General features: G+C 48.6%; 1 protein-coding gene across 1 annotated transcript in view; it reads right to left on the minus strand.

Moving 5' to 3' along the window:
* The window catches only part of DLL3 (delta like canonical Notch ligand 3), a 174,563-nt gene that overhangs the window by 39,201 nt on the left and 108,734 nt on the right, over positions 1-26,628 (minus strand). Inside the window, exon 7 of the mRNA XM_053401690.1 lies at positions 25,720-26,371. Within this exon, the coding sequence (XP_053257665.1) occupies positions 25,720-26,371 (652 nt within the window). The remainder of the gene's footprint in view (positions 1-25,719; positions 26,372-26,628) is intronic.

Consider the following 26,628-nt stretch of genomic DNA (forward strand, 5'->3'; position numbering starts at 1 on the left):
CATAATTTGGATGTAATTTGCTTACAAGAAACACATGTTACTAGATTGCATAGAAAAATTTTACAGAATAAAAAACTTGGGACAGGACTTTATTTCATCAGATAAGGTAAAAATAAAGAGGAGTGGTTTTTTATGTCAAAGAAAAATGGAACCCCAAGTTGTTGTTTAAGGATGAGGAAGGGAGATACATTGCTGTGGAAATTACAGCACAAGGTGATAAATATCTTTTATTGGGAATTTACGCACCAAATGATGGAGAAGTGGAATTTTTTAGAAATTTGGATTTAAAGCTCAATGAATACCTGGATTATAAAATAATATTAATGGGAGATTTGAATGGAGTAGTCTCCACACTTATGGATAAATCACAAGAGCAGAAAGTACAAAATGCAGGCAGACTCCCAAAATTGTTTTTTGATATGGTAGACAAATATGACTTGTCAGACATATGGAGACTATGAAATCCTACAGAGAAAGACTATACTTTTTTTTCAGATTCGTTCTAAACATTCTCGAGAATCGATTACCTATAGATTACCAGGGATATAGCTCCAAGGGTAACAAAAATCCAAATATGTCCTAGAACATGCTCTGATCATAATGCAGTGTTACTGGAAATGAAATTGTATCTGCAGGGTTCCTTCAGATGGAGGATGAATGAGGCTGAGGAGGAAATGGCAAAGATTTGAGACATAGTTTAACCAGTGGGGAAGAGAGGACTGCTGCAGGCTGTTGTTTGTTTGGAAACATTGTATTATGGGATGGAGTGATGCACAGACCTTTGAGAAACTTCGGAATAACTGTTCCACCCCTGAGAGTCCAAAATGACTCCCAGGCTGCACACTTGGTCCTTCAAGGGCACAGTTACCCTATTCAGAACCAGGGAGTCCTCCACACCTGCCCGACCCCTGTCCCCCAACAACAGTGCTTCAGTCTTGTTGGGATTCAACCTCAATCCGTTAGCTGCCATCCATCCTCCTCCTCCTCAAGACACTCTCACAGGACATTCACTGCCTTCACTGGTTCCGATTTAAAAGAGAGGTAGAGCTGGGTATCATCCGCATACTGATGAACACCCAGCCCAAACCCCCTGATGCTCTCTCCCAGTGGCTTCATGTAGATGTTAAAAAGCATGGGGGAGAGGACGGAACCCCGAGGGACCCCACAAGTGAGAGCCCAGGGGTCTGAACACTCATCCCCCAACACCACTTTGGGTAGGTAGAGCTCTACATCATCTGCACACTGATTTGAGACTGGGCAATAGTTGGCCAGAGTGGCTGGATCCATAAGAAGCAGTTTAATAACTGCTTCTTTAAGTGGGTCTGGGAAGACTCCCTCACAGAGGTAAGCATTCACCACATCACGGGGCCCATCATGCAGCCCTGGCTGACTCGCTTTTATGAGCCAGGATGAGCAGGGATCAAGGAGACAGGTGGTAGGCTTCACTCATCCAAACAGCCTATTCACATCCTTGGAGGTAACAGATTGAAATTGATCCCATACAACTTGAGTAGACAGAACTCTAGCACTCTCCTATGCTGGCCCTGCTACCACGGTGGAGTCTACCTCTTTCTGAATCTGAGCGACCTTATCTGCAAAAAAACCCTACAAAATCATTGCAGGAGATCTTGGTGTCCTCACCAGGTCCCAATGGTGACGGGTGGTTCAGTTAGATTATGAACCACCCGAGCCTCCTGCTGCTGTTTTCTGCAGATGCAATAGAGGCGGTGAAGATGGTCCTCTTTGCTGTTGCTATCACCACTTGGTAGGCTTGACGTTGAGCTCAAACCCATGTTCAGTCCAATTCAGAATGATTTTTCCACTACCAGCGCTCCAGCTGTCTCAGCAATTGTTTCATCACTCTCAGCTTTGGGGGAAACCATGGGACTGTCCAGGCTCCATGCAATTGGAGAGGGCGCTTTGGTGCCAGACAAGTGGATAGTGTGGTTAACTCCATGTTCCAGTGGGCCACAAGGGAGTCAGCTGAGAAACCATCAACATGGGATAATATGTTCCCTACCACTCTCTGGAAACCATTTGGATCCATTAAGTGGCAGGGGCGGACCATCCGAATCGGTCCCACCTCCCTGCAGAGGGGAAGGGTCACAGAGAAGTCCAGTTGCACCAGGAAGTGATCTGACCATGGCACTTCTTTTGTTTCACTTTTACTTAGTGTCAGATCACCCATGTCCATAGAGGTGAACACCAGGTCTAAGGCATGTCCACGGCTATGAGTTGGGCCAAACTTATTCAGGGACAGCCCCATGGAGGCCATGCTTTCCACGATGTCCACAAGTGGCCCCTTGTGAGGTCATGTTGGCATGGATGTTAAAATCCATTTAAGATATTGTGAAGCTCTTGTCAGAAGTCCCTAAAGAGAACTAATGAATATCTGTTGGATTAAAAAAAAGCTCAAAAGATCCATCACTTAGCTGACACTCATGATGTACAGAGTTTCTTTAAAGCCACGAAGACCATCTATGGGCCAATAAATCATGCTTTATTCACCCTATGCTCAACAGACAGTACCAGATTTCGAAAAGATAAAGAAGCTATTGCATTGTTCTGGAAAGAAAATTACCAGCATCTCCTTAACCATCACCTCTGTATCTGCTAGGTCCTCTCACAAATTCCACAAAAAACAAATTAGAGATGAGCTTGAAGTTTCTCCAAATCTGTGTACAGCTATTAACCAAATGAAAAACAAAGCCCGCAGAACTGATGGGATACCTGCCGAAGTCTTCAAAGTGGGCGGAATTGAACCAACACAACAACTTCACAAGCTCATCGGAAAAATCTGGGAGAAGAGATCCCAGCAGACTTTAGGGATGCCAAAATTATCAATCTCTTTAGAAAGGTGATAGAATGGATTGCAGAAACTATCAAGACATCTCTTTATTAGCTGCGGCCAGCAAAATTCTTGCAAGGATCTTAGCAAACCTTCTCCTAACTATATCCAAGGCTACCCTTCCTGAATCCCAAAATGGTTGTCTACCTTCTACGGGGACAGTGGACATTATTTTCACCACTCAACAGCTTCAAGAAAAATGCAGAGAGCAAAACCAACTCCTCTATATGGTGTTTATTGACCAGACTGAGGCCTTCAACACTGTAAATTGTAATGCCTGTGGAATGTCCTTCTGAAAATCAGCTGCCCAGAAAAATTTGTGAACATCCTTCTGCTCTTCCACAATAATATGACATCAACAATCTCAGATAACGATGGCTCTCAAAGTGAACCATTCACAGTGGGATCAGGTGTTAAACAGGGATGTGTTATCGCCCCAACTCTAGTTATTATTTTCATTGCCAGGATCCTACACATTGTTGAAGGGAAACTCCCTACCGGGGTAGAAATCATGTATCGAACGGATGGAAAGCTCTTTAACTTGAATAGGCTGAAAGCAAAGAGTAAGGTTACCATAACCTTTGTCATAGAGCTTCAATATGCTGATGAAAGCGCTAGGGAAGGAGTTGCCGTCGCAACACTCCTTGGTGTGTGGAGTCCCGCAGGGCGCAATCCTTTCCCTGATGCTTTTCAATATCTTTATGCGTCCCCTTGCCCAGACTGTCTGGAGTTTTGGGCTGGGTTATCATCAATATGCCGATGACACCCAGCTTTATCTGTTGATGGACGGCCACCCTGACTCGGCCCCAGACACACTGACCAGATGCTTGGAAGCTGTGGCTGGATGGCTACGTGGGAGTTGGTTGAAGTTAAATCCTTCGAAGACAGAGGTCCTCTGGCTGGGGCGGGACGACATTGGGTTGGGGGGCCAACTCCCATCTCTTGCGGGGGCTCACTTAGTGCCAGCACCTTCTGTCAAGAGCTTGGGTGTAACCTTCGACGCCTCCCTTTCCATGGAGGTGCAGGTTGCAGCCACAGCAAAGGTGGCATTTTTCCATCTCCAACGTACCAAGCAGTTGGTCCCTTAGCTTTCTCGCCCCGATCTGGCCACAGTGATCCACGTGACAGTCACCTCCAGGCTTGATTATTGTAACTCGCTCTACGCGGGGCTGCCCTTGAAGCTGACCCAGAAACTCTAGTGGGTGCAGAATGCTGCGGCGAGGCTCCTTACGGGGTCCTCGCTGTGGGATCACATTCACTCAGTGCTATACCAGCTGCACTGGCTCCCGGTGGAGTACAGGATCAGGTTTAAGGTGCTGGTTTTAACCTTTAAAGCCCTATACGGCCTAGGACCCTTGTATCTACGGGACCGCCTCTCCTGGTATGCCCCACGGAGGACCTTAAGGTCCACAAATGACAACATTTTGGAGGTCGCAAGGTGGTTAGATTGGTCTCAACTAGGACCAGGGCCTTTTCAGCACTGACCCCGACTTGGTGGAACGCTCTGTCCCAAGAGACCAGGGCCCTGCGGGACTTGATATCTATCGGCTGGGCCTGCAAGACGGAGCCGTTCCAACTGGCCTTTGGTTTGGACTCAGTCTGACCGTTATGTTTCCCTCCCCTTATGGTTTTGATTTATGGGCTACTACTAAAATGAGGCTGCATTTTAAATTGTATTTCAACCCATATTTGTGGAAAAAAATTTTTTTGTTCTCCCCCTCTAAAACAAGGTGCGTTCAAGGTGCATTCACTCAAAGCCTCCGGAGCACAGCGGGAGTTCCCGCTGCACTCCAGAGGCTTCAGGCAGCGGCTACCTTGGAAGCCTGGTGTGCTGGTCCCAGGGGGAAGGTTACCGTTGACATAGTCAAAGTCCGGTCCTGGGTCACTAGCCTGGAAACAGTTCACAAGGAGTGGGGCGAGGTCCGAAGCAGGAAGCCGGGCGGGGACAGGAACACTGGAGGGTCTGGTCTGGGTCCGGGCAGGAGCAGGTACTCAACGACGTTGCTCCCACAACCTGGGACCGGGCTGACTGGCCTTTATCTTCACTGAGGCCAGGGGTGGTCCCGGCCCCCAGGAGACCCACCTCTCCTGGCCTTAAGGCGAGCACTCCTCCTGGGAGAAACCAGTTCCCTCCGCCTCTCTGCCCTAAGCCTCTGCAGTTCAGGAGAGGCTGGGGAGTTACTGGACCCAGGGGGAGACTCACCTGCCTCTGGCAGGGCCGGAAGAGGTGCACCTGTAGGCACTGTGTCCTTAATAACCTCTGGAGCTAGAGTGGAATCACCTGGTGCCTGCTCCTGAGGATCCGGCACAGGTGCAGGCGCTTCAGATCCAAGGCCCTGCCCCAGTTCAGCCGGCCCTGGAGGCGGGGACTCATGTGCAGGCTGGGATTCCTCCGGTTCAGCCTCTGAATCTGATTCCCAGGCCATCACACCATCCCCCCTCCCAGGCCCCCCCCTCACTCGAGGGTCTGGACCCGGCTTGCTGGGGTACGCCACATGGAAATCTCGGAGGCAGGCAGGCGCGCGGACATTGGCTGCTGGTTCCCAGGAACGGTCCTCCGGTCCATACCCCTTCCAGTCTATGAGATACTGCAGCTTTCCCCTGCGGTATCGGGAGTCCAGAATGCGTTCCACCTCGTACTCAGGCTCCCCCTGAACCAAAACTGGCTGCGGTCGGGGACGGTTCGGGTGGAACTCGTTGGGTGGGGCCACCGGACTCAGAAGGGACCTGTGGAATACCGGGTGAACCTTCAGGGTTGCGGGCAACCGGAGACGGAATGCCACAGAGGAGACCTGGTCCACGATAGGAAACGGGCCGGTGAAATGGGCGTCCAGCTTCCGTGAAGGTCGAGAGGGGTGGAGGTGGCGAGTGGAGAGCCATACCAGGTCACCGACGTGGAGTTCCGGCCCCACTTGGCGGTGGCGGTCGGCCTGGGCCTTGTACGCCTCCTTGGCCTGGCGCAGTTGCTCCATCAATAGCTGTTGCTGGGACTGGAGCTCCTGAAGCCACTCCGTCATCGCAGGGACCGCGGATGCCGGCAGCACATCCGGAAACAGCCGTGGATGATAACCGTAACTGGCCTGGAACAGGGTCTGCTGGGTGGACGCATTCACCGCGTTGTTGTAGGCGAACTCCGCCAATGCTAGGTGGTTGAACCAGTCATCCTGCTGGTAGCTGCAGTAACACCGGAGGTACTGCTCCAGCACCGCATTCACCTGTTCCGTCTGGCCATCGGTCTGTGGGTGGTAGGCTGATGAGAGACAGACCTCTGTCCCGAGGGTCTGGTGCAAAGCTCACCAGAACCGGGATGTGAACTGAACGCCCCGGTCGGACACCACACGCTCAGGTAGGCCATGCAGGCGGAAGACATGCTGAAGGTACAGCTGAGCGGTTTCCTTAGCTGTGGGTACGGATGGGCAGGGGGCACAGTACACCATCTTAGTGAAATGGTCAGAGAAAACTAGAAGGCAGGTACAGCCACGAGACGGGGTTAAGTCTACTACAAAGTCCAGCGAAACTGTGTGCCAAGGACGTGGTGGGACTGGCAACGGCTGAAGTAGGCCGGGGGGTCGCCCGGTAGGGCCCTTGGCCCACCGGCAGATATCACAACCAGCGATGTAGCGAGCCACATCAGCCTTCAGGCGGGGCCACCAAAACTCACGGCTTACCAGATGGGTGGTCCGATACCGCCCAAAGTGTCCCGCTGCTGGGGCATCATGAGTCATCCGGAGAACCTCAGCCTGCAGTGGCCCTGGCGGGATGTACAGGCGACCGAGGTGCAGCAGAAGGCCCTGATGCAAGACCAGCCCCGGATACTGAGGGCATGACCCTTCGGCCAGTTCCCGGAGTCGTTCCTGGGCCCAAGCGTCGACCCGCTGCTGTTCCCGCACCCGAGCCTGCAGTGGCTCAGCCTCCTGGGTGGCCAGGAATGGAGCCGGTGGTAGGATCGTGGTGGGTACTGCTTGCTGTACCGTGTCTGCGTTGTCTTCAGGTTTCCGGGACAGGGCATCTGCCCTCTGGTTTTGGGAGCTAGGGATGTAGCGGATCCGGAACTGGAACCGGGAAAAGAACAACGCCCACCGGATCTGCCTTTGGTTCAGCTTGCGGGTGGTCTGGAGGTACTCCAGGTTCCGGTGGTTGGTTCTCACCTCCACCGGGTGTCGTGCCCCCTCAAGATGGTGGCGCCAGACCTCAAAGGCCACCTTGATGGCCAGTAGTTCTCGCTCCCACACAGTATAGTTACGCTCTGCTGGAAGGAGATGGCGGGAATAGAAGGCGCAGGGTAAGAGTGGCGCATCAGGTCCATACTGCTGAGACAAGACGGCACCGAGAGCTGTACTGGAGGCGTCGGTCTCTACCACAAAGGGTCGAGAGGGATCGGGATGTTGCAAGATCGGCGCTCTCTGGAAACAGGCCTTCAACCCCTGAAACGCTTCCTCTGCCTCCTTGTCCCAGGAAAACGGCGTCTTGGGGCGCAGTAGCCAGGTCAACGGGGTGGTGCGATGAGCGTAATCTGCAATGAAGGTCCGGTAATAGTTGGCGAACCCCAGGAATCGCTGTAGGTCCTTGCGGTTCCGAGGTGCCGCCCATTCCCGAACCGCTGCCACCTTCCCAGGATCCATCTGCACCCCATCTGGAGAGAGTCGGTGACCCAGGAAGTCCACTGACCGCTGTTGGAACTTGCACTTGCTGAGCTTCGCATACAGGCGGTGCTCCCGCAAGCGCTGCAGCACGGTCCGGACATGACCCTCGTGGTGAGCTGGGTCACGGGAGAAAACCAGAATGTCATCCAAGTACACCACCACGTACTTGTCTAGCAAGGGACTGCGCTGCAGAATTAGCTGGGGTATTTACGGACATTTTTAACCTATCCCTGTTGCAGGGTTCTGTCCCTACCTGCCTGAAGACATCGATTATAGTGCCAGTCCCCAAGCAGTCAGTGGTGGTATCTCTCAATGACTATAGACCAATAGCTCTAACATCTGTCGTTATGAAATGTTTTGAGAGATTGGTGCTAGATCATATTAAGGCTGGTCTTCCATCCACTCTAGACCCGTTCCAGTTTGCATACAGAAGAAACAGATCTACTGATGATGCTATTTCCATCGCTGTCCATACTGTACTGAGTCATCTAGAACGACAGGGAACCTACGCAAGGCTGTTGTTTGTGGACTACAGTTCTGCCTTCAATACAATTCTGCCAGACAGGTTATTTCTTAAAATGACCAACTTGGGTATACATCAGAAGATCTGTCTGTGGGTAAGGAATTTCCTGACTGATAGGCCGCAGACAGTGAGAATGGGACCTCACTATTCTTCTACTCTAGTGTTAAGCACAGGAGCCCCTCAGGGATGTGTGCTAAGTCCCTTTCTCTATTCCCTGTACACATTTGATTGCACCCCACTGTATAAGTCCAACACAATCATCAAATTTGCGGATGATACAACGGTGGTGGGGCTCATTAGTGAGAACAATGAGACTGCTTATAGGAAAGAAGTACAGGGGTTAATTCAATGGTGTAAAGAAAACAATCTTATGCTTAACACCAAAAAAACCAAAGAACTCATAATTGACTTTAGGAGAAAGAAAAGTGTATTTTTACCATTGCACATAAATGGCGAGGAGGTGGAGAGGGTTGGTAGTTTTAAATACCTGGGCATTTATATCTCTGAGGACCTCTCATGGACTGCAAATATTAATATGGTTGTGAGGAAGGTGCAGGGGAGGTTGTATTTCCTGAGAATGCTCAGGGGACTGAATCTATCTCAGCACCTACTTCTGTCCTATTATCACAGTACCATTGAGAGTGTCTTAACCTATAGTGTATTATCGTGGTATGGGAGCAGCTCTGAAACGGATAAAAAAGCTTTACAGAGAATAATTAAAATTGCCCAGAATGTTATTGGGCTCCAACTACCAACCCTGGATGAGATCTTCACGTCTCGCACTTTGAAGAAGTCACACAATATCCTGAGAGATCCCACCCATCCTGCTCACAACTTCTTTGAACTGTTGCCTTCGGGCAGAAGATATAGGACAATGAAAACACGAACCACACGCCTTCTGAATAGTTTCTATCCAAGAGCTCTGATTGCACTAAATAATGATCTTAGGGCCAGTTGCAAGAAATAGCAAGCAGGAAGTAGGAAGGAATGAGATAGGTTTTAGGTTATGTTATGCTTTTAAATAGGTTATGTTATATTCTGGATTATGTTATGTTTTATAGATTATGTCTGAATAGGATGAGAATGTTGGAGATACGTGCAAATGTGTATGTGAACCCGGTCTTTGGGTGGGTGTTTGATTTTCGTTGTTGTGTATACTGTGTATATATGGACAATGACAATAAAAAAAATTTATCTTATCTTAAGTCCTGGAACACGTAGTTGATGTACTGTTGGAACACAGTGGGCGCGTTGCACAATCCGAAGGGCATAACCAGGTATTCGAACTGCCCGTACCGGGTCCCGAATGCTGTCTTCCACTCATCCCCGGCTCGGATCCGAATTAAATTGTAGGCCCCCCCGGAGGTCTAGCTTGGTGAACACCTGCGCCCCTTGCACCCGCTCCAGCAACTCCGAAATAAGGGGCAAGGGGTACCGGTCTGGGATGGTAATTTTGTTCAGGGCCCGGTAATCATGACAAAGGCGAAGCTCCCCACATTTCTTCTTAACGAAGAGCACTGGCGCAGTGGTGGGCGAGGTAGAAGGCCTAATGAAACCACGCTCCAAGTTCTTGCGCAGGAAGTCCTGCAAAGCTTTGCGCTCTGGCTCTGTTAGAGAGTGTAAGCGACTCACCGGCAGGGGCGCTCCGGGCTGGAGGTCTATGCTGCAGTCAAAAGACTGATGGGGCGGCAGCTGGTCTGCCCCCCGTTCTTCGAACACGTCTTGGTAGTCCCGGTACTCGGCGGGGAGCGTAGATGCAGCCTCCTCAGTGGGTGTGGCTGCTAGCATCTCGGACTGAGCATGGGAACATGGGTCTGGGAAGTGCACAGTCCGATTGACCCAGTCAATCTGAACATTGTGAGCCTCCAGCCAGTCCATCCCGAGCACCAGGGGGAACCGGGGCATGGAGGCAATGTCCAAAGTTCGCGTCTCCCGGTGCTGCTGGAGACACAGGACCAAGGGCTGGGTCTCCCGAGTAACGGCACCCGAACGCAGGAGCCGTCCATCAATTGCCTCCACCTGTACCGGTTCTGGCTTGTTCTGAAGTGGCACCTGATGATGGGCAGCAAAAGCAGTGTCCATATAGGAGCGGGTTGCCCCCGAATCTACCAGAGCATGGGTAAGAATCCAGGGCCCACCTGGAGGGTATAGACGTACCGGGACTATAAGGTGTTGCAATTCCATTGGTGCGGGCCCATTCTGCGCTGTTCGGGACTCCCGGTAGCCAGGGCCATCAGCTACTGGGGTTGGCGGTTTCCCTGTGGCTGGCGTTTCTCAGGACAGGACCCGGCGTAGTGTCCACTTCCGCCACAGTAGAGACATAGATTCCCCTCCCGACGCCGCGTCTTCTCCGTGGGGGAGAGGCATGGCCGCACTACCCCGAGCTGCATAGGCTCCTCCGATGACTCGGCTGTGGCCGTGGAGCTGCTGGTAGAAACTGGCACCGAGAACTGGAAGTGCCGGCGGCCCTGGGCCTGACGACGGTCCTCCAGCCGATCTGTAGACTCCGTTGAATGAGGGCGTCTAGCGTGGTGGGGCATTCCATTGTGGCCAGCTGGTCCAGTATCTCGTCTGAAAGCCCCTCGAGATACTGGTCCCGAAGAGCAGAGTCATTCCAGGTCAAGTCCTGTGCCAGCAGCCGAAATTCCATGGTGTGTGCGGCCACAGTGGACTTGCCCTGTTTCAACCGCCTAATTGCCCGGTTGGCTTGACTCCCCTTCTGGGGGTTGCCGAACGCGGCCTCCAAATGATTGCAAAACCCCATATAGTCTGTCAGCAAGGGGGAGTCTTGCCTGAGCAGCGGCAACGCCCACTTGGCCGCCTGGTCCTTTAACAAACTAATCAAAAAGTGCACCTTGGTGCGGTCGTCAGGGAAGTTCTGGGCTCGCCCCTGAATATACAACTTGGCCTGGGCGAGGAACATGGGAAAGCTGGCCGGGGCCCCATCAAATTTCTCTGGCAAGGCCACTGGGTACTTGCCAGGAGCCGGGGCGTCGGCCCCAGGAGCTGGTAGGGCGTCCAACTGCTGCTGAAGTGCCGTAACCGCATTGCTGAGCTGCTGAACGGTGTGAGTCAAGGCCTGGTTCTCCTGGGCCAATGCCACCAGCGCAGCTGCTTGGTCGGCCATGGCTTCTGGCTCTTCCCGAATGCACCCCAATGAAGGGGGAGTGCGGGCGTGATGGGAGCAAACTGTGCTGGTCCCGGGGGGAAGATTACCGTTGACGTAGTCGAAGTCCGGTCCTGGGTCACTAGCCTGGAAACAGTTCATAAGGAGTGGGGCGAGGTCCGAAGCAGGAAGCCGGGCGGGGACAGGAACACTGGAGGGTCTGGTCTGGGTCCGGGCAGGAGCAGGTACTCAACGACGTTGCTCCCACAACCTGGGACCGGGCTGACTGGCCTTTATCTTCACTGAGGCCAGGGACGGTCCCGGCCCCCAGGAGACCCGCCTCTCCTGGCCTTAAGGCGAGCACTCCTCCTGGGAGAAACCAGTTCCCTCCGCCTCTCTGCCCTGAGCCTCTGCAGCTCAGGAGAGGCTGGGGAGTTACTGGACCCAGGGGGAGACTCACCTGCCTCTGGCAGGGCCGGGAGAGGCGCACCTGTAGGCACTGTGTCCTTAATCACCTCTGGAGCTAGAGTGGAATCACCTGGTGCCTGCTCCTGAGGATCTGGCACAGGTGCAGGCGCTTCAGATCCAAGGCCCTGCCCCAGTTCAGCCGGCCCTGGAGGCGGGGACTCATGTGCAGGCTGGGATTCCTCCGGTTCAGCCTCTGAATCTGATTCCCAGGCCATCACACCTGGAGAGTGAGAGGGGTCGCTGCGCACTGACCCCTCTCGCTCTCCAGGCTTCAGTGAAGGCAACCCGAAGCCTCTGGAGCGCGGCGGGAGTTCCCTCTGGGCTCCAGAGGCTTCAGGTTCCTTTTGACCTGCTCTTTGGGGCTGGCGGGGGGAAGTGCTGCTTTCCCCCACCGCCAGCCCCAAAGACCAGGTCGGGGAGCAGTGTGAAGGCGGCGAGCCGCCTTCCCGTTGCCCCCTGAGCTTGTGGGGCTGGCAGTGGGGGCTGGCAGTGCGGAGGCTTTGCGCAGCCATCCCCAAGCTAGAAGAGCGAGATGGAGCGCTCCACAGCGCTCCGTAGAATCATAGAATCATAGAGTTGGAAGAGACCACAAGGGCCATCGAGTCTAACCCCCTGCCAAGCAGGAAACACCATCAGAGCACTCCTGACATATGGTTGTCAAGCCTCTGCTTAAGGACCTCCAAAGAAGGAGACTCCACCACACTCCTTGGCAGCAAATTCCACTGTCAAACAGCTCTTACTGTCAGGAAGTTCTTCCTAATGTTCAGGTGGAATCTTCTTTCTTGTAGTTTGGATCCATTGCTCCGTGTCCGCTTCTCTGGAGCTTCTCCCTGTTCTGGCTTTGGGCTTAGTTGCGCAGCCTGCATTCGCTCTATAGGATGCACACACATTTCCCCTTAATTTTTGGAGGGGAAAAGGGCGTCCGATAGAGTGAAAAATACGGTAACTTTTTTCTTTTTCTTTTATGTTTTATTGTAATTTTATTGGTGTTAGCCAGAGGCAGGCCAGCACAATCGGCTGGTAAGTCCCAGAAGGCTCAGGGGTGCTGCGCGCGGTCCTGCAAAGGGCGCCCACAGTCAGAAGAGTGAGCGTTCATTACCAAAGGTGTCATGGACTTTGAAGATACCTGAACTCAAGAGAAAAGGGAGAAATGAGCTAAGAGGAAGGCATGTTTGGCAAACCCTCGCCATGCACAGACGCTCAAAATGACGTCACACGCATGCGCGGAAGCGGCAAAACACGACCCGAGCATGCGCAGACGCACCGTTGCGTCTTACGTTCCATTCAGGATGCGAACGGGGCTCCGGAACGGATCCCGTTTCGCATCCTGAGGCACCACTGTACTATGCAGAGGATGCAAAGATTCTAGAGCAGGGGTCAGCAAACTTTTTCAGCAGGGGCCAGTCCACTGTCGCTCAGACCTTGTGGGGGGTCGGACTATATTTTGAAAAAAAAAATATGAACAAATTCCTATGCCCCACAAATAACTCAGAGATGTATTTTGAATAAAAGCACACATTCTGCTCATGTAAAAACACCAGGCAGGCCCCACAAATAACCCAGAGATGCATTTTAAATAAAAGGACACATTCTACTCATGTAAAAACACACTGATTCCCGGACCGTCCGTGGGCCGGATTGAGAAGGCGATGGGGCCCGATCCGGGCCCCGGGCCTTAGTTTGCCTACCCATATTCTAGATCTAAATCAACAGGAACTGAGCCTGATTTCGTGGACCCCTTCAAACTAATCTACAACCTGTTTTTGGCACAACAATAGTGCATTAGTGGTAGATTTATTCTGCTTTATTTAGTAGTTCTGCAATACTTCCCCAGTGCTACCACATCACTGCTGCCTAAAGCAGCATTAAGTATATGGGATCCTAACTGGGAAAATCCACAAGTACCTGTTAAGTGTTTGGAGATTGCAGAAATGGATAAATTGATTTGATTCACAGAAGGTAAGGTTTTCCGAAGGTAAAGTTCGCTTACTGCAGTTACTACAATAACAATGGAAAATGTAAGAAGGGAATGAATTTATTTTACTGTAAAGTATCATTTTAAAGAAAACACACTGAAAAACATTAATAAAAGAGAGGAAGGAAAAGAATGAAGCAGTGGCTGGAGACTTTTTTTTATTTGATGGGAGTCTTATTTAAGAGGAGCAGTTTAATTGATAAAACTCCTTCGTAAGGTTGTTGGAATTTTCAGCTTAAAGCTGGTTTGCATTTCTGCTGGCTGAAGAAGATGCTTTGTTAAACAAAAGCGCAGTGAGCTTTACTAGCTAAGTTATGCATTTTTACTGTGGATTTCACCAGGCTTTTGGGGCTTAATGTTGCTGTTTTCATTGTTTTTATACTGTATATAACAGTTTATGTTATTTTGTAAGCTACCCTGTGCCCTGGAGGAAGCACAGGTTATTAAAAACCCTGAAATAGTGTTAAACTAACTATCCATTTATATCAGTTTTATAACCTAGCAAAATTATGGATTCTCTAACTTCCCTTTACAACAATTATGGATTCTCTAACTGCTATTGCAATGGCACAATAATACTCATATCATTTTTAGTGTGGCCATGTGTCCTACTTTACAAAGGACAGTGCCAGTCCTCTGAAGGGCTGTCTACGTAGTTTAAGGACTCATCCACACTTCTACACAAGTCCAGGGCACAGGGCTGACCAGTTTCTCCCTTGCCCTGCTCCTTTCCCAGGGAAAACTAGCTATTTAGTAAAAAAAATCAGAGCAAACCTGAATCCAAAGAAAACTCAAATTGCTGTTTGTTCCAATTGAGCACTAAAGAGCGGTTTCCCCAGGGGGAGGGAGGGAGGGAGCAGTGGAAGTGTGGATAAGCCCTAAGTCAAGTTTCAAGATAAAGAACCTTAAGAAGGGAGAACAGGAGGGCTGTTGAAGTTCTCCTTAAACAGTTAATATCTGGGCAGAAGGCTAAGTAGGCACACAGAACACCTGGTCACAGTCCTCTCCAGTACAATGAGACACACTTTTAAATTACAGTAAGCGTTCTATCCATTTAAAGCATCAACTGATTTTTAAAAATAAGTTTGTGTTCTCTTATCCTCCTTTTTGGTGATGTATTTCTGCATTTTTGGCAATGTGTAAGTGGCCACCTTGATCACTTGTCACACAGACAGTTGGATGAACTAGATCACCATTCTAAAGGTGCCAAATGAACAAGTTTGCATGCCAAATCTCAATTCATCATGAATGCCAATTAAAAATAAGCCCAGTGTAGCTTTTTAAACCCACAGGACATAGAGCAGGCATCCCCAAACTCGGCCCTCCAGATGTTTTGGGACTACAATTCCCATCATCCCTGACCACTGGTCCTGTTGGCTAGGGATGATGGGAGTTGTAGTCCAACATCAGCTGGAGGGCTGATTTTGGGGATGCCCGACATAGAGTTTCAGTGACTTGGCTTGGAGAAACTGCATCTGAATTCTAGCTTATGAAAACAAACAATTTTGATTTTTCTTCTTCCTTGAATAATTTCTTATGCAACAAATCTGGCTACCTCACTGCTCACCCCTAACTCATCCTAAGGTTGGAAAGCCGGGCCCAAACTGACAAAATGAATTTCAACAGAGAGAAATGCAAGGTTCTACACTTAGACAGGAAGAACCAGGTGCACAAATATAAAATGGGGGACACCTTGCTGGCCTGTACTACATTTGAAAAGGATCTAGGGGTCTTAGTAGACCACAAGCTTAACATGAGTCAACATTGTGATGCAGCAGCAAAAAAAGGTGAATACAGTAGCACCTCAGGTTACAAACGCAATTTGTTCCGGAGGTCTGTTCTTAACCTGAAATAGTTCTTAACCTGAGGCGTGCTTTTGCTAATGGGGCCTCCCACTGCTGCCAGCATGCGATTTCCGTTCTCATCCTGGGGCTAAGTTTGCAACCCAAGGTAACTACTTCCGGGTTAGCAGAGTTTGCAACCTGGAGCGTTTGTAACCCAAGGTACCACTGTACTATTTTCGTTGTATCAACTGAAGATTAGTGTCCCAATCAAGGGAAGTTAGCACCACTCTATTATGCCTTGGTCAGAACACACCTAGAGTACTGTGTCCAGTTCTGGATGCCACAAATTAAGAAGGTTATTGACAAGCTGGAATGTGTACAGAGGATGGTGACCAAGATGATCAAAAGCCTGGAAACCAAGCCTTAAGAGGAGCAGTTGAGGGTGTTGGGTATGTTTAGCCTGGGAAAGAGGAGACCAAGAGGAGATACGGTAAGCCATCTTCAAACACTTGAAGGGCTGGCAGATGGAAGATGGAGCAAGTTTGTTTTCTCCTGCTTTGGAGGGTAGGGCCCAAACCAATGGATTCAAGTTACAAGACAGGAGATTCTGCAACATCAGCAAAGAACTTTCTGATGGTAACAGCTACTCAACAGTGGAATGGATTCCCTCAGAAGGTGGTGGGCTCTCCTTCCTTGGAGGTTCTCAGGAATAGCCACCCGAAGCCTCCTGAGTGCAGAGGGAGCACTCCTGCTGTGCTCTGGAGGCTTCACGTTGCTTTCGCTGAAGCCAGTGAAGCCACTGCGAAGCCAGTGAAGCCACTGCGAAGTGGCAGGAGAAATGTAGCCCCTTCCATTTCTCCTCCCGCTTTTGAGATCATGGCCACTGGTCCCATCACCTCCTGGCAAATAGAAGGGGAAGAAATGGAGGCAGTGAGAGATTTGACTTTCTTGGGCTCCATGATCACTGCAGATGGTGACAGCAGCCCGAAATTAAAAGATGCCTGCTTCTTGGGAGAAAAGCAATGACAAACCTAGACAGCATCTTAAAAAGCAGAGACATCACCTTGCCAACAAAGGTCCGTATAGTTCAAGCTCTGGTTTTCCCAGTAGTGATGTATGGAAGTGAGAGCTGGACCATAAAAAAGGCTGATGGCCGAAGAATGGATGCTTTTGAATTCTGGTGCTGGAGGAGACTCTTGAGAGTCCCATGGACTGCAAGAAGATCAAACGCATCCATTCTTAAGGAAATCAGCCCTGGGTGCTCACTGGAAGGACAGATCCTGAAGCTGAGGCTCTTAGACTTTGGCCACCTCAGGAGAAGAGAAGACTCCCTGGAAAAGACCCTGATGTTGGGAAAGATGGAGGGCACAAGGAGAAGGGGATGACAGAGGGCAAGATGGTTGGACAGTGTTCTCGAAGCTACGAACATGAGTCTGACTAAACTGCGGGAGGCAGTGGAAGACAGGAGGGCCTGGCGTGCTCTGGTCTATGGGGTCATGAAGAGTCGTACACGACTAAACGACTAAACAACAACAACAACAATCTTTGAGATGTTGGTAAATTCCAACATTACAAAGATAAAACCCTGCAGTTTTTTAAAGGGGATTAAAGAGACTGTGGTCAAAATCATCATTTAGATCCATCTCAGCCAAAAGAAGGGAACTCACCCTGAAATTTATCTATAGATAGTACCTAACACCATGGAAGTTGGCACTGAGACATCCAGGAACCTCACCAAAATGCTGCAGGCGTTGCACCTCTTCAGGCATATACCTCAACATGTAGTGGGATTGTCCCAAAATCCAACCCTTTTGGACATCAGTCCTACTGATGTAAAGTAAGAAAACAAGTATAAGCAGCAAGACCAGAACTGGCCCTATTGAATATTTTTCAAGACAATAATGCTCACTTACACTACAAAGAACTCATAAGCCACCTACTCTCAGGAGCAAGGAGCATCATAACTAGACACTGGAGGGACCTGCCAGAAGTGAACATGGACCACTGGTACCAAACAGTATGGGAAACAGCCATACTAGAAAAGCTAGCCAACAAATTGAAACTAGCATGACTACAAACAAAAGAGGACGACTTCACCCCAGTGTGGCTCCCCTTCATTACATACGCAGCCCAACAAGAACTCACCGACAGCATACAAATCAATATGGCTGACTTGACCTAACAACACTCCCCCCGCCCCCACAAACAAAAGTCACTGCTGTCAGTTGAAGACAAGCAACCATGCCCTGGGCTCCCCAACCTCTCTTGCTGTTGTCATTTAGTCGTGTCCGACTCTTTGTGACCCCATGGACCAGAGCACGCCAGGCACTCCTGTCTTCCACTGCCTCCCGCAGTTTGGTCAAACTCTCTTACCTCCAATGAAAACTATTAAATGAATACAAAGTACCTACCCACGTGACGCTGAAACAAAAACTTTTCACGTACCCTATGTAAAAGAGCTACCATATTTTTCGCTCTGTAAGATACGTCAGACCATAAGACGCACCTAGTTTTTGGAGGAGGAAAACAAGAAGTAAAGGGGAAATGTGTGTGCATCTTATGGAGCGAATGCAGGCTGCGCAGCTATCCCAGAAGCCAGAACAGCAAGAGGGACTGCTGCTTTCACTGCGCAGCGATCCCTCTTGTTGTTCTGGCTTCTGAGATTCAGAATATTTTTTTCTTGTTTTCCTCCTCCAAAAATTAGGTGCATCTTGTGGTTTGGTGCGTCTTATAGAGCGAAAAATACAGTAAATAATATTCTACCTCAACAGTTGGAATTCATGCTTGCAGACATATTGGGAAAATGGTGAAAAAGCAGACAAGACCTTACCAATTGCTTAAAACAAAAGAAAGACAGGGCATTGATTCCCAGTATTAGAGGAGTAGCCGGTGAATTATACAGCTCTCCAAGTGATATTAATACCCATTTTTTTAAAACGTTACGCAGTAAAATATAAAGCATATATCACAATTATATCAAAACCAGACAAAGATCCATACTCTATGCATTTATTGTCCAATATTACTAATTAATATAGATATAAAGATTTTAACAACAATTTTGGCAAATAGAATGCAACAAGTGATATCGCCAATAATAAAGAGTGACTACCCTGATGCTGGGAAAGATGGAGGGTGCAAGGAGAAGGGGACGACTGAGGATGAGATGGTGGGACAGTGTTCTCGAAGCTACCAGCATGAGTTTGACCAAAGTGCGGGAGGCAGTGGAAGACAGAAGGGCATGGCGTGCTCTGGTCCAGGGGGTCACTTGGTTCATTAATCATGTTTGGTGGGAATGACCTTACATAAAAAACTTTTGGAATATTCTCCATTATATCTGCAATTACAGGCCAAACCCTTTCTCCAAATCCTGCCTTAGCACTACTATCTTTGGACCTGGGCTTAAGCTCTCCCCTGTGCCACAGTGAACTAGTAGGCTTCTTACTGACCGCGGCACGATTAGCGATAGCTCAGCAATGTAAGAACCAGACTAAAATACCCCTGAACAGAAGGGAAAATACTATCTGGGATACAGCAATGTCTGAGCATCTCACCAGACAGAGAGGGGCAATTAAAGGCATAAAGAATAGAGACACCTTCCAAGAAATGTGGACCCCTGTCTTTAACTATGTCAATGACCAAAATCAAGATCTCATACGAAACCGCTCAATATTCTCAGTGGAGAGGTTACGTTAAGTAATATGTTTGAATGTTAAATGTGTAAGTGTATGTCTAGAGACAATGGATGAAACAAATACCATTAGCTGTACTGATGGATAAGTTTTTAATGGCTATTGTATTTGTGGAAAAACCAATAAAAAAAAGAGTGACCAGGCAGGATTCATTAAAACTAGGCAAGCTTCAGACAACAGCAGTTTAGTGGTTGATCTAATAGATTTAAATAAAAACAAAGATGACTTTCTTATTCTATCATCAGATGCTGAAAAAGCTTTGATAAAATTTATGAACAAGTACTGTATTTTTCGCTCTATAAGAGGCACCAGACCACAAGACGCACCTACTTTTTGGAGGAGGAAAACAAGAAAAAAAATATTCTGAATCTCAGAAGCCAGAACAGCAAGAGGGATCACTGCGCAGTGAAAGCAGCAATCCCTCTTGCTGTTCTGGCTTCTGGGATAGCTGCGCAGCCTGCATTCGTTCCATAAGGCGCACACACATTTCCCCTTACTTTTTAGGAGGGAAAAAGTGAGTCTTATAGAGCAAAAAATACAGTATATGCATGTGGCACAAGGAGAAGGGGACGACAGAGGACGAGATGGTGGGACAGTGTTCTCGAAGCTACCAGCATGAGTTTGACCAAACTGCGGGAGGCAGTGGAAGACAGGAATGTCTGGCGTGCTCTGGTCCAGGGGGTCACGAAGAGTCGGACACCACTAAACGACTAAACAACAACAACATATGCATGTGAACCTGGGCTAGTGGTCCCCCCCCCAAACAAATTCTGAGCAGTATGTCAAGAAAAAAACCCTTGGCTACACCCTATGATATGTTTATCAGGGTATCCAGGTGCCTCATTCTTGGGCTCTGGTTAAACAGACTTACTCAAGAATATGCAATATATTTGGGCAACAATGTTTTAAACATATTACTCTTATTTTTAAAAGAATAAATCAACTAAGAAGGTGCTCCTTTCTCACACAGAAGGGAATGCCTTGCCTAAGATGATGGCTGCGATGTACAACATTTTAATGTACAATATTTAAAAAGCATGTCTGTTTCTTGCTTCAGAACTGCTGCTTTGTCCTGTAAAAGTTATACCGGCAGGTTAATAAACAAAGACTTCTTTAAACTGGGTAACAGCCCCAAATATATTTGCTTTTCCAGTTTTTGGGTACAGATCCTCTTGATCTCCTTTTAGAATATGGAAGCCAGGTTGTTAAGCACGACTTGTTGAAAGGAAAACATTTAATCAGCACTGTATTAAAAAAACCTTCATTTGCTTTCTTTTTTCTGTGTGTAATTCAAATGGCTGGTTTTGACCTATAAAGCTCTAAACTAGGGATGGTGAACCAGTAGTCTGAAGAGCCACAACTCCCAATATCCCTGACCACTAGTCATGCTGGCTCGGGATGACGAGAATTAGGAGTCCAACATCATATGGACAATTGGGACTATGATATCTAGAAGACCACCTGCCTGTCCATGACTAAGACCTGGTGTGGAAGCTGCAGCCAGAGTCAGAGAAGGAACAGGAGTGAGCCACTAAAAGCTGAAGCAAATAAAAAGAAAATTCATTATCTCAGAAGTGAACTGTTAAACCAGAAAAGATCAAGAGAAGACACATCTGTATAGTCACTGTCAGCTCCTCCTCTATCTGGTTCTCTTCTGGTCTTTGCTTGCAGCTGGGTATTCTTCCTCCTGAATAGATTTTGTTACTTTTTTGATGTAGGTTGCCTATTTTAAAGTTTTGTTACTGTTTTGATGTAGGTTGCCTATTTTAAAGTTTTATTATCACATTTTTGTATTGCATTAGATTGTTATAAGATGTACATTGTTTGTTTCTTCAGCTTGTAAACCGCCTTGAGTATTGTAAGATAGAAAGACGGTATACAAATTTAAAAAATGATGAAAATGATGTGGAAGGCAGGAGTGCCTGGCGTGCTCTGCTCCATGGGGTCACGAAGAGTCGGACACGACTAAATGACAAAACAACAAGAACAACTCTGGGTTAATGAGGGTATGCACATGAAGGCGATGGCTGGCTGGTGAAAGACCCTGTGTGAGAATTGGGGAAGGGAAGAAATTCCAGGCTGCGAGAAGAAAGGGAACCTGCCTGGTGGGAGCTGGGGAGGTCCACACCCTTCTGTGTGAGCCAAGGGTTCAAATATATAAAAGGATGTCACATAGAGGAGGGAGAAAGGTTGTTTTCTGCTGCTCCAGAGAAGCGGACACGGAGCAATGGTTCCAAACTACAAGAAAGAAGATTCCACCTAAACATTAGGAAGAACTTCCTGACAGTAAGAGCTGTTTGACAGTGGAATTTGCTGCCAAGGAGTGTGGTGGAGTCTCCTTCTTTGGAGGTCTTTAAGCAGAGGCTTGACAACCATATGTCAGGAGTGCTCTGATGGTGTTTCCTGCTTGGCAGGGGGTTGGACTCGATGGCCCTTGTGGTCTCTTCCAACTCTAGGATTCTATGATTCTATGATCTACCTTTGAGAGAAGACTTTGTGTTTCCTCCCTTCTTTTTCCCTTTTCTTTCCTCCCCCCCCCCTTTTCTTGTTTTTCTTATTTAGATTACTTTGGCTTTTTATTGTGTGATGAAAGCATTCATGCAAAACTAAATATTCACAGTGACTGTATCTTTACTGGTAGAAAACACTTGCTGAGAAAGAGAAAATGAAGACTCTGGGATCTGGGCCATCTAATGAAACTGATTTGCAATTGATCCAGAACAAAGCAAAATAAAATATTTCTTCTCACTCTGCAAAAATAAGCTTACAGAATTAATTGCTACAAAACATGGTGTTGACCAGTAGAGTGATCTGAATTTGTTTACCATGGAGTTTATGCTATTAATCATGAGGGATAAAAATGGAACTTTAGTGTTCAGAGGTAGTGCTGAATACTGGGGTACAAGCAAGAAGGGGTACAAACTTGACATGAGTTTGTACAAACTTGACATGAGTTTGGGGTACAAACTTGACATGAGGCAACAGTGTGACGCGGCAGCTAAAAAAGCCAATGCAATTCTGGGCTGCATCAATAGGAGTATAGCATCTAGATCAAGGGAAGTAATAGTGCCACTGTATTCTGCTCTGGTCAGACCTCACCTGGAGTACTGTGTCCAGTTCTGGGCGCCACAGTTCAAGAAGGACACTGACAAACTGGAACGTGTCCAGAGGAGGGCAACCAAAATGGTGAAAGGCCTGGAAACGATGCCTTATGAGGAACGGCTAAGGGAGCTGGGCATGTTTAGCCTGGAGAAGAGGAGGTTAAGGGGTGATATGATAGCCATGTTCAAATATATAAAAGGATGTCACATAGAGGAGGGAGAAAGGTTGTTTTCTGCTGCTCCAGAGAAGTGGACACGGAGCAATGGTTCCAAACTACAAGAAAGAAGATTCCACCTAAACATTAGGAAGAACTTCCTGACAGTAAGAGCTGTTTGACAGTGGCATTTGCTGCCAAGGAGTGTGGTGGAGTCTCCTTCTTTGGAGGTCTTTAAGCAGAGGCTTGACAACCAAATGTCAGGAGTGCTCTGATGGTGTTTCCTGCTTGGCAGGGGGTTGGACTCGATGGCCCTTGTGGTCTCTTCCAACTCTATGATTCTATGATAAGGGAAGGCACAGTTGCTTTCACACAGCATCAACAGGCTGTCTGTCAGAGACAGTGTGTTGGACTAGATGACTGCCAAATCCAGTATGGTAAGGCAGTTCAGATGCTCTTAAGTCATTGCCTGGAGACAATCAGTCAGGTTGTGTATCCACAGCAGTGCCCACAGGTGGCATGACCACTGGGAGGAGTGCAGAGAGAAGAAATGCCCCGGAGGATCTGCAGCAACACAACCAGACGCCTTCATCTGCCCCAGATGCAACAAAATATATCTTGCCTGTATCGGTATCTACAGCCACAGCAGGCGCTGTAACCCTCCAATGGTTTGACATCACTCACAAAGGTGCCTTCCATTGTCTGCTGAGACAGATGGTCGCTAATGGTTATTTGCGTGGCGAGTTCCCGTCCCCTCCCAGGAAGAAATGAAGACACAGGACACCAGGTATTAAGGTTAATGGGCAAAATAGGCCACAACTTTATTGAATGAGCGGTATTGGCTTAGGCATTGGCCCTATTGACTAGCCGGCTTCAGCTCGATTGCATGAAGACCGGCAAGAGCTAACCAGCAAAAGAGGGAGCCCTGCTGGTCAACTAGGAACTCCCCCGGAGTCACTGCTTGGGGGCGTGCCTTGGGCCCACACCTCCATAGGCTTCGGACAGGGCCACGCCCCCCGGAGTCCTTTATCGGACTACCCTTTTTCAATGGGGGAGGCGATGGCGCTTCCCTCCCCCCTCTCATCCACATAACCCTCCCTTGCCAATGCCTAACCGTCACTCGAGCAATAGCTCGCCGCCAATACCCTCATACCTGTAACCAATCCCTAATCCCCCCCGAAATCTCGCTCAACCAAATATCATTCCCGGCCTCCAAAAGATGCACGCCATCAGACCGGTAGAAGGCCTCCTTATTGAAACGTATGCCGGGGTGGTCAATGACTCGCCCTCCCAGTCACAGCCCGGTCCAAGGTTTTTCTTGATCTATGTATTGCAATCGGGCAACGACTATCCCTCCAAACCCGCCTCTCTAGCGTTGATGACCACAGCATGGTGGTGTCTGGGTAAGAGGCTTTCAGATGATCAAAGTCCTCGAAAATATGCCACATTAGGTCGACCGCCTTTCGATAAGCTAGGTCGTTTTCACCCAGCTGAATGACTAAGGCGTCTGGAGGGCCTTCTGCTGTGGCTTTAGCAACCACCGCCTGCATCAATTCAGCCCAGCGCATCCCTCTCCGCGAGATCCAGGACACTTTGGGGTTTGCCGGTAAGTTGAGCTGTGGCCCGATCCTGGTTGCTAACGGTTATTTGCCTATATAATGGAATGGTGGTTCATCCTACAGGGCTGTTCCTCTGTGTAATTTATATAGCCCGGACCAGAAGCACTACAACGGTATCCTGAAATAACTTTTTTTTTTTTCAATTGAGATGAACATTGTAAAACATACTTCCTTCCTGTTTACCCACAAATGTACACACAAACACTGAGAAGAGGTAGATCTAAATGGCAGTTTCCTGGAACAATCCCATAAATGAGGCTCTGAGTCCTTTAGGATCCTGCTCAGATAGGTTTTTCCTGAAGAAATCACAGGATCATCTCACAAGCAAATGAGGATTTCTACACCTACATATTCTTAGATGTACTACAGTAAGCCAACACGTTAGCATAAACTCAATGTCTCAGCCTTATGAGCATCACTAGCTTGGACAGTGTTGTTTTCTTGTACTTACCTGCCAAATCTACATTGACTTTTAAATTAAATTACTTCCACTACTACTGAAAACAGCTCACAGAAGCATGAAATAAAATGCAATACAAGCAGCAATACAATAAACAATCAAATGAAATATAAACCTTTCGTTCTATCGGATGAGAATAAAGCCCCAAAGCAGCAGTTGAGAATAATAAATAAATAATACCCCAGCCACTCTGGGCAGCTCCCAACATGGAGAATGGTCTCTGAAGCGGATCTTAAGGCTTTGTAAGGTATATACACGGGAAGGCAGTCTTTCAGAAGCCGCTTTTGGTGCAACGGAACACCGAAACCAGAGCAGCGCACGGAAGCACCATTTACCTTCCCACTGGAGCGGTGCCTATTTATCTACTTGCACTGGCGTGCTTTCGAACTGCTAGGTTGGCAGGAGCAGGGACCAAGCAATGGGAGCTCACCCCGTGGCGGGGATTCGAACCGCCGACCTTCTGATTGGCTAGCCCAAGAGGCTCAGTGGTTTAGACCACAGTGCCACCCATGTCCCTCGGATATTCTAGTCCCAAGCTATTAAAGGTTTTAAACCAGCACTTTAAAGTGGACCCAGAAATGGACTAGGTGTAGATGATAAACTGGTGTCGATGATAAAGCACTGGTGTAACATGAGTGAAATGCCCAGTCCCAATTAATAAATAATAATAATACTAATAATTTTTTATTTATACCCTTCCTGGTTCAGAAAACCGGGCTCAGGGCACCTAACAACAAATTTAAAACACTTAATTGATGCTACAAAAACAGCATAAAATACGGTATAAAACGTGAATAACAATAAAATCAAAAATCAATTTAGGGGTAAATCCATCCAATAAACATTAGATGATCACCAGGGCTAGCTGGCTAAATTAGTCCTATTTGGGCCAGCGAGGAGACCAGGGGAGAATTAGCTGTGGGGTCTCAGAGCAGGTAATCTTCATAAAAAGGGGTGGGGGAGGGAAGGAAGGGGAATAAAAGATCAGGCTAAGTTCAAATTAAAGGCCAGGCGGAATAGCTGTGTCTTACAGTCCCTGCGGAAGGAGGTTAAATCCTGCAGGGCCCTGGTCTCCTGGGACAGAGCATTCCACCAGGTCGGAGCCATCACTGAGAAGGCCCTGGCGGAGGATAATCTAAGTTCCTTAGGGCCCGGGACCTCTAAACTATGATTATTCATGGACCTTAAGGTCCTCTGCGGGGCAGACCAGGAGAGGCGGTCCCGTAAATACGTTAATAACCTTGTGCTAATATTTTCCCATGCACCCTACCCCAGAACTTCACCCCGGTCTTCAAGGTACAAGCAAACAGAAGGAGCCCAAATGGGACAGATGGGTACCACTTACTTTTCCAGCTTCTTCTTGCAGACAGACTCACGGCTCTGATCCAGCAACTTCCTCTTGCAGTTGAACTGGTCCCCACCGAATCGGCTGTCTTTGTTCGAGACCTTAAAGCGCCCGGGGGAGATGAGGAAGCCATCTCTCTCCTTGAGGTTGTTGATGGTCGCGAGGTCATTGCGGACACTGCTTTTCACCGCTTTGCGGCCCTGCCTCATGTGCCGAAGCACAGCCACGGCGGCACATGCCGCGAGCACCAACGTCATGAGCCCCAGAGCAAAGGAAATGGCCAGGGCAAGGGGAAAAGGGCCTTCAGCCACCCGCTGGCTGCTAACAGGGGTGGGAACCTGAACTTTGAACTCACAACTGGAGCCCATGTAGCCAGATGAACACTCGCAGACATGGCCCGAGAAGTGGGTGTAGCAGGTCCCACTATTCAGGCAAGGGTTGGAGCCACAAGCGTCCATGCGGGTACCACAGTCCTTTCCGCCATAGCCCAGGGTGCAGGAGCAGGTGTAGCTGTTTGGGCCGTCGATGCATGTGCCTCCGTTAGCACAGGGGTTTCCTGCGCAATCATCTATGTTCAATTCGCAGTGAGGGCCAGCAAAACCCTGACGGCATTTGCAGATCACGCTGCGGCCCAGATCCAGACAGTGGCCACCTGGAAAGGAAAGAGGAGGAAATTACAGAGACATGCAAGCAGGTTAATGGCTGAAAACCAGCCAAATAATTAGTTTATTCAGTCCCGGACGTCTGTGGCAACCGAGCCATTGTTTCTACCCCAAGGCAAATGTTTAGAGCGAGTCACTATTAAAGCACGATACATCAAGCAAAGCAATAAACCCATCCAAAAACCAGAGAATATATTTGCATAGCTTTAAAAGGACATTCCCTCTTCCCAGGCAATTGTGGGAACTG

Source organism: Podarcis raffonei, chromosome 8 (genome assembly GCF_027172205.1).
Source record: "Podarcis raffonei isolate rPodRaf1 chromosome 8, rPodRaf1.pri, whole genome shotgun sequence".
Taxonomy (NCBI): Eukaryota; Metazoa; Chordata; class Lepidosauria; order Squamata; family Lacertidae; genus Podarcis; species Podarcis raffonei.